This window comes from Podarcis gaigeae (assembly GCF_964106915.1).
Source record: "Podarcis gaigeae genome assembly, chromosome: 14".
NCBI classification, from domain to species: domain Eukaryota; kingdom Metazoa; phylum Chordata; class Lepidosauria; order Squamata; family Lacertidae; genus Podarcis; species Podarcis gaigeae.
The window spans coordinates 16,145,776-16,153,608 of record NC_139690.1 but is presented as its reverse complement, the minus strand read 5'-3'; the positions used below and the strand labels follow the sequence as shown (position 1 = coordinate 16,153,608).

At 47.5% G+C, this 7,833-nt stretch overlaps 1 protein-coding gene across 1 annotated transcript in view; it reads right to left on the bottom strand.

Annotated features, from left to right (window-relative positions):
- Positions 1-2,018: 2,018 nt before the first annotated feature.
- The window catches only part of SH3GL3 (SH3 domain containing GRB2 like 3, endophilin A3), a 47,296-nt gene continuing 41,481 nt past the window's right edge, over positions 2,019-7,833 (bottom strand). Inside the window, exons 7-9 of the mRNA XM_083712820.1 lie at positions 7,576-7,679; positions 6,504-6,631; positions 2,019-2,777 (exon numbers count right to left, since the gene is read on the bottom strand). Coding sequence (XP_083568946.1) covers positions 2,572-2,777; positions 6,504-6,631; positions 7,576-7,679 — 438 coding nt within the window. The 3' untranslated portion in view covers positions 2,019-2,571. The remainder of the gene's footprint in view (positions 2,778-6,503; positions 6,632-7,575; positions 7,680-7,833) is intronic.

The following is a 7,833-nucleotide window of genomic DNA, read 5'->3' as shown; positions in this document are numbered from 1 at the left end:
GACCTGCCTTTTGCTTGTTTTATTATAAATATAGCAAATTTGGGGGGGGGGGGAGAGATTAGTAGAGCATGAACAACTGGTGCAAGGCTGCGTGTGTTCAGAAAAGGTCACAGCTGGGGCACCATTGAGGTCAATTGGGATTCCCTTTCAGCAATAATGCCAAATCAAGGGGAATAGCTATAGCCCAGCAGATTGTTAGACTCCATCCCTAACCCTGGGGGTGGGGGTTGGAATGAAGAGAAGGGGAAGCAAAAGCTCAAGGAACATTGTGGAAACCAGTACAATATTCTAAGAGGTAAATCTATATATACACCTAACCGCCCCTGCAAAATGACTGAGCAGATTATTAATAATAATAATTTATTATTTACACCCCGCCCATCTGGCTGGGTTTCCCCAGCCACTCTGGGCGGCTCCCAACAAAATATCAAAAATACAATAAAACATCAAACATAAAAACTTCCCTAAACAGGGCTGCCTTCAGATGTCTTCTAAAAGTCAGATAGTTGTTTACTTCCTTGACATCTGATGGGAGGGCATTCCACAGGGTGGGTGCCATTACTGAGAAGGCCCTCTGCCTGGTTCCTTGTAACCTCACTTCTCACCACCAGAAGGCCCTCAAAGCTGGACCTCAGTGTCCAGGCTGAAAGATGAGGGTGGAGACACTCCTTAAGGTATACTGGGCCGAGGTCGTCTAGGGCTTTAAAGGTTTTCGCCAACATTTTGAATTGTGCTCGGAAACGTACTGGGAGCCAACGAAGATCTTTCAGGACCGGTGTTATATGGTCTCGGCGGCCACTCCCAGTCACCAGTCTAGCTGCTGCATTCTGGATTAACTGCAGTTTCCGAGTCACTTTCAAAGGTAGTCCCACGGAGAGCACATTGCAGTAGTCCAAGCGGGAGATAACTAGAGCATGCGCCACTCTGGCAAGACAGTCTGCAGGCAGGTAGGGTCTCAGCCTGTGTACCAGGTGGAGCTGGTTGACAGCTGCCTTGGACACAGAATTAACCTGCGTCTCCATGGACAGCTGTGAGTCCAGAATGACTCCCAGGCTGCGCACCTGGTCCTTCAGGGGCACAGTTACCCCATTCAGGACCAGGGAATCCCCCACACCAGCCCACCCCCTGTCCCCCAAGAACAGTACTTCTGTCTTGTCAGGATTCAACCTCAATCCGTTAGCAGATATTCAATATTGGGCTATACCACAAAAAGACTGAGGGTTGTAGGTATAAAAGCTATGAATTTAACTTGATATGCTGAAATAGGAAATAGCATCCAACTCAACTAGTAGATGACAATTATGAATATAATATACAATGAAACAGGAGCTGAGTTTACATAACCACAAAAGCCACCTGTTCTCACTGTTCCTGCAATGTATTTAATTTCAGTGTAAGTTCCCCTAAGAAGTTTCCTTATTAACTACAGTGAAGTAGTGGATATTATTCTTCCAGCACTTTTTCATAAAGAAAGTGAGTTGAAGTAAAAACCCACATAAAATACCGTATTTTTCACTCTATAAGACACACTTTCCCCCCTCTAAAAATTAAGGGGAAATGTGTGTGCGCCCTATGGAGCGAATGCAGGCTCCTTGGCTTCAGCGAAAGCAACGTGAAGCCTCCGAAGTGCAGAGGGAGCGCTCCCTCCGCTCTCCGGAGGCTTTGTGTTGCTTTCGCTGAAGCCTGGAGAGCAAGACTCTCCTGGCTTCAGCAGAGGGGGAGAGCTGCACAGCGCCCCTTCAGCCAAGCGGGAGGAGAAATGGAAGGGGCTCCGTTTCTCCTGCCGCTTCGCTGAAGGTGCGCTGAGCAGAGGGGGAGAATTATTTTTTTCTTGTTCTCCCCCTCTAAAACAAGGTGCGTCCTATAGAGCAAAAAATACGGTATGTTTTAACTTTTTCCTAACAGCATCGGTACCCTCCTAGGAAACTGAAGTACAGTTACATGTGGATTATAGACCTCAGAAATTATTGGCAACTAGAACCAGAACGCCACAAGTTCCAAGACACAGTAAATGCGCATTTCCCACAACAGTGTTTATTACATTTGCTCAATGGAGAATCAATTTAGCTGTGACATTGACTTGACTTTTTTGTTCGGGTACAGCGCACAACAGGTATTAGCTTTTCACAGTTAAGTTGAACGTAACAAAGGTAGCTCACTGAGAACTAGCTCTTACAGCAGCTTCAAAAATTGTGCCCACGAGTAAATTCACTGCAGGTAGAGGGAAGTTTCGGACATCATGCGAGGAAGTAAATGCACTTGGGAAGCAACAGTTGATCTATCAGTAAACGTACAGATCTTCAAGGCACAAAGCAAGGAATTAGGTCAGGGAAATCTGTGTGTGTTTATTTAACAAAAGGGGAGGGGTTTTTTTATACGATATATATATATATGTACAAACTACATGAATACAAAATAAATACTTTTTTTTAAAAGACACATACAAAAAAGTCAGTAAGTTGGTCAAAAGAACAAGGCTTTCGTAGAATGCCACACAAATGAAAAGCCACTTTGGAGGGAAAGACTTGTTTTCACTCACGGAAATGCATTTCTGACGTGAGGATGGCAAGCTCACTGAGGCAACGGCACCACAACCTCCACGTAATTGATGGGGAAGAAGCCCGATTCGCCATTCAACATGCCTTCGAACCAGTTCTCATCGATCTGATTGGTCAGCGTGATGACGTCACCTTCCTTAAATCCAAGCTCACCTTCGTTTTCTGGCTCAAAGTCATATAAAGCTTGGCAGCAAGGCTGGTCCATATGTGAAGAAGAACCTGCCCAGAGTCACACGAAAGATTTTTAACCTGACGTTCTGTAGGTTTTGCCCAAGATTATTCATGACCAGTTAAAACAAAATTAACCCATTGTTGTAGTATTATTATGCCGACTCAGCAGAAGGCTACTTCCTATGTTCATAGGTAAAGGTAAAGGTACCCCTGCCCATACGGGCCAGTCGTGTCCGACTCTGGGGTTGCGTGCTCATCTCGCTTAAGAGGCTGGGGGCCAGCACTGTCCAGAGACACTTCCGGGTCACGTGGCCAGCGTGACGAAGCTGCTCTGGCGAGCCAGCACCAGCGCAGCACACGGAAACACCGTTTACCTTCCCGCTATAAAGCGGTACCTATTTATCTACTTGCACTTAGGGGTGCTTTCAAACTGCTAGGTGGGCAGGAGCTGGGACCGAACGACGGGAGCTCACCCCGTCGCGGGGATTCGAACCGCCGACCATACGATCGGCAAGTCCTAGGCACTGAGGTTTTACCCACAGCGCCAGCAAGTCAATATAGGAAGCTGATTTATACCAAATCAGACCCATCAGTTCAATTGACTCAGTACTGTCAACTCCAACTGGCAGCTAGATTTCAGGCAGGAGTCTCTCCCAATACCTTAAGGATCACCTCTCCCCATATGAACCGACCCAGATCCTCTGCATGTCATCTGAGGCCCTTCTCTATGTCCTCCATCCCAGAGAGGTTCGGAGGGTGGCCACAAGAGACCCAGTGTGGTGTAGTTAAGAGCGATAGACTCGTAATCTGGTGAACCGGGTTCGCTTCCCCGCTCCTCCATATGCAGCTGCTGGGTGACCTTGGGCCAGTCACACTTCTCTGAAGTCTCTCAGCCCCACTCACCTCACAGTGTTTGTTGTGGGGGAGGAAGGGAAAGGAGAATGTTAGCCGCTTTGAGACTCCTTAGGGTAGTGATAAAGTGGGATATCAAATCCAAAGAAGAAAAAGAGAATGTGTATTTTCTGGGACATGTTCTCCCCAGAGAGGCTTGCCTACCACCATCATTACACGTTGTCAGGTGCTGTTGCGGTTGCTCGAGAGTAACCAGGCAGGACTCCGACCTGTCATTTAAAGGCTTTATTTTGGTGCAAACTATTTACAGTGAAGAGCGTGATAAGTTCATGCCTGGCTCAATCGCTAGCAGAATCTGGGAGTGGTCTGTTTTTGTACCTCCCCCAACTTGAAAGCTTCATCACCCCCAGCCTTTTCCGCCCCTCCCTGCGCCCCAGATTACTGCGCATGATGGGCGACGGCAAAGGCATGCTTCCCTCCTCTCTGGCTGGATCAGGCGCTGTGTTAAGGCTCCTACTAGCATCCTCTGGTCCTTGCACCTTCTCTCCACTGGAGGTGGGGCTTTCCTCCTCGCCGGAAGAGGAACTGCTCCGCAAGATTTTCAGGGGCTCCCTGTAACACAACTGCTCTTCTATCTCTCACTTCTGAGCCGATGGCAGTTCCCTGACACACGTCTTTAGGCACCAGGGAAAAACATTCCTTATTACCCAGGCCTATGGCTATTAATGGCCTGTGAAAGTGTGCGAAGACTGTTGTGTCAGTATGCTTTTTATTATGTCTTTATCGATGTTCTCAAGGCTTTCTTTCAAGCTGGAACTTAGTTCCGGCACCTCTCAGGTGGGCGCCGTTGCCATTACAGCCAAACCTCCGTTGTTGAACGGAATCGGTTCCGGAAGACCATTTGACTTTTGAAACGTTTGACAACCGAGGCGCGGCTTCTGACTGGTTGCAAGAGCTTCTTGCACTCAAGCGGAAGCCGTGTCGGACGTTCGAGCTCCGAAAAATGTTCCAAAACCGGAGCATTTACTTCCAGGTTTTTGGCATTCGGGAGCCGAAACGTTCGAAAATGGAACCGGTTGAGAACCGAGGTTTGACTGTATAAGAGAACAAGGCGTTCATGGCGAGTTCCGGCACCTCTTTTTCTAGAAAAATAGCACTAGGTATTCTGTACTGTGGTACCTCAGGTTACATATGCTTCAGGTTACATACGCTTCAGGTTACAGACTCCGCTAACCCAGAAATAGTGCTTCAGGTTAAGAACTTTGCTTCAGGATGGGAACAGAAATCGTGCTCCGGCGGTGCAGCGGCAGCAGGAGGCCCCATTAGCTAAAGTGGTGCTTCGGGTTAAGAACAGTTTCAGGTTAAGAACAGATCTCCGGAACAAATTAAGTACTTAACCAGAGGTACCACTGTAACGTGTTTTTAATGTTGTACACCACCCTGGGATCTGATGATGATGATGATAATAACACAATTGTAGAGGACTGACGGTGACTAAGGTAAAGGTAAAGGTACCCCTGCCCGTACGGGCCAGTCTTGCCAGACTCTAGGGTTGTGCGCTCATCTCACTCTATAGGCCGGGAGCCAGCGCTGTCCGCAGACACTTCCGGGTCACGTGGCCAGCATGACACGCTGCATCTGGTGAGCCAGCGCAGCACACGGAACGCCGTTTACCTTCCCGCTGGTAAGCGGTCCCTATTTAACTACTTGCACCCGAAGGTGCTTTCGAACTGCTAGGTTGGCAGGCGCTGGGACCGAACGACGGGAGCGCACCCCGCCGCAGGGATTCGAACCGCCGACCTGACGATCGGCAAGTCCTAGGCGCTGAGGATTTAACCCACAGCGCCACCCGCGTCTGACTACTAGTGACTACTAGCCATCAAAGCTACAATCTGCCTCCACAGTTAGAGGCACCAATGCCTCTGAATAGCAGTAGCTGGAAAACACAGGAGGGGAGAGAGCTCTTGTGCTTGAATCCTGCCAGAGACGTGTTGTTGGCCACTGTATGAACAGGCTGCTGGACTACATGGGCCACTGGCCTCATCCTCTTCTGCTCTTACGTATCTGGAGATGACAGGGATTGAACCAAGGACCTTTGCTATTTGAGACAGGTGCCTTAACACTGAGTTACAGCTCTTCCCCCATTGGTGCACAATGGTTGGACGAATGGAGCCCACGGTGGGTGGGGAGAGAGAACTGATCTTTAATGCAAGGAGGAAACTTAGGGCACACCCACACCATACATTTTAAACACATCCAATGCATATTTAAAGAAGTTGACTCACCCAAAGAATCCAGGGAACTGTAGTTTGTGAAGGGTGCTGGGAAATGAGGCCCCTTGATGGAGAAACTACAGTTCCCAGGGTTCTCTGGTGGGGTGGGGGAGTCATGTGTGTTGGATTTGCTTTAAATGTACAGTGGTACCTCGAGTTAAGTACTTAATTCGTTCCAGAGGTCCGTTCTTAACCTGAAACTATTCTTAACCTGAAGCACCACTTTAGCTAATGGGGCCTCCTGCTGCTGCCGCGCCACCGGAGCACGATTTCTGTTCTCATCCTGAAGCAAAGTTCTTAACACGAGGTACTATTTCTGGGTTGGCAGAGTCTGTAACCTGAAGCGTATGTAACCTGAGGTACCACTGTATTGTGTGGGTCTGCCTCTACAACCAGAGCATTTTGGTTTCTAAGTGATAATGTGGAGCATATTTTCAGGAAGGGGTCAAGGAGCAAATTTAGTAGATAAATGTTACTGCAGGCAGACTGTCTATGTAGGTCATTAGAAACGGGAATGAAGGCAATTTATACCTTAGCCCAGAATGAAGTCAGGGGAAGGATATATTCATTTAGCGAGTTTTCATCTGCTACACATGAAGAGCTCCGAACTTAGTTTTGAGGGTTGTCAGTTTCACAAATGCATGCTCACCTGTGGTTTTTATCGATGGACTGAGTGAAATCCCATTGTGCTGCTGACCGTTGCTTATTTCAAGAGGTGTCCTTATCACCGGCTTTGGCTTGAATTCACGTCTTGGACGACTTGACGCTATGTTTATCCTGCAAACAGAGAAGTCAAGGGTCAAAACTCTATGACCCTGGAAGATGCAGAGAGCCACAGCTGGCAGTGTTTAAAGTAGGGGTGGGGAATCTTTGGCTCGCCAGATGTTGATGAATATACCTCCCATCTGCCCCAATAAGCAGGTCTAGTAGTCAAGACTAGGGATGGGGGGTGGATTCAATTTAGTTCACATCCAAAGCCAAATTTATCAGATTTGCACTTTCTGAAACAATATGGGAACTGAAGCACCGCCACCCTTTGAAAATCTCTATTACCTGAATTTAAGATGCAGTTCACCTACCAAAATGCTCACAAGAATGCATACACAGTGGTACCTTGGTTGTCGAACTTAATCCATTCTGGGAGTCTGTTCATCTCCTAGAATGGTTCAGAAACCAAGGCGCGGCTTCCGATTGGCTGCAGGAGCTTCCTGTACTCAATCGGAAGCAGCGGAAGTCATGTCAGACATTTGGCTTCCAAAAAACATTCGCAAACCAGAACACTCACTTCGGGTTTGCGGCGTTCAGGAGCCAGAACGTCTGAGTACCAAGGCGTGTGACAACCAAAGTACGACTGTATTAGGGAAAGTCTGCATAAAAATGAATATATTAGTAAATCTAACATACAAAAATGCAGTTAGGAGAAATGGCTCGGGAAAATGTGTACATTAGTCAATGCGGCATACATAAATGTGTTGATTAGGAGGAAGTGGCAAGAAAATGCTGAGGAATTTTCATGAGGATTAAATATCTCAAATTGCTGCAGAAATGTGAAGAACTGGATTGAAGATGGGAAAAAGGAGGAATCAATAGAACTGAAATGGACTGTCCCTTCCATCCCTGTCAAGACTGATGGGAGTTGTAGTCCAACAATATACAGAGGACAAAAGGCTCCCCACTCCTGGTTTTAAGATGAACCAGAGGTAACCTGGAGTAATTCTTACCTGTTTTGTAGCTTGCTCTGCAGATCCTCTAGAATCTCTGTAGACTGCTTATGATACTCTACTGCAGCTTCTACAAAGACTAGCAACTGGCTCACTTGCTCTATCTGAAAAGGAGGCAATGGAAAGGGAATTTATATAACAGGCTTTGCACGAGGTTCCCAAATCCGAATACACAAACAGGGGCTTGCATTGCATGACCAGGAAAAAGGGGCATCCAGCAGCCGTTATTGTTGTAGAAGACCCTAGAGCAGCCTTTGC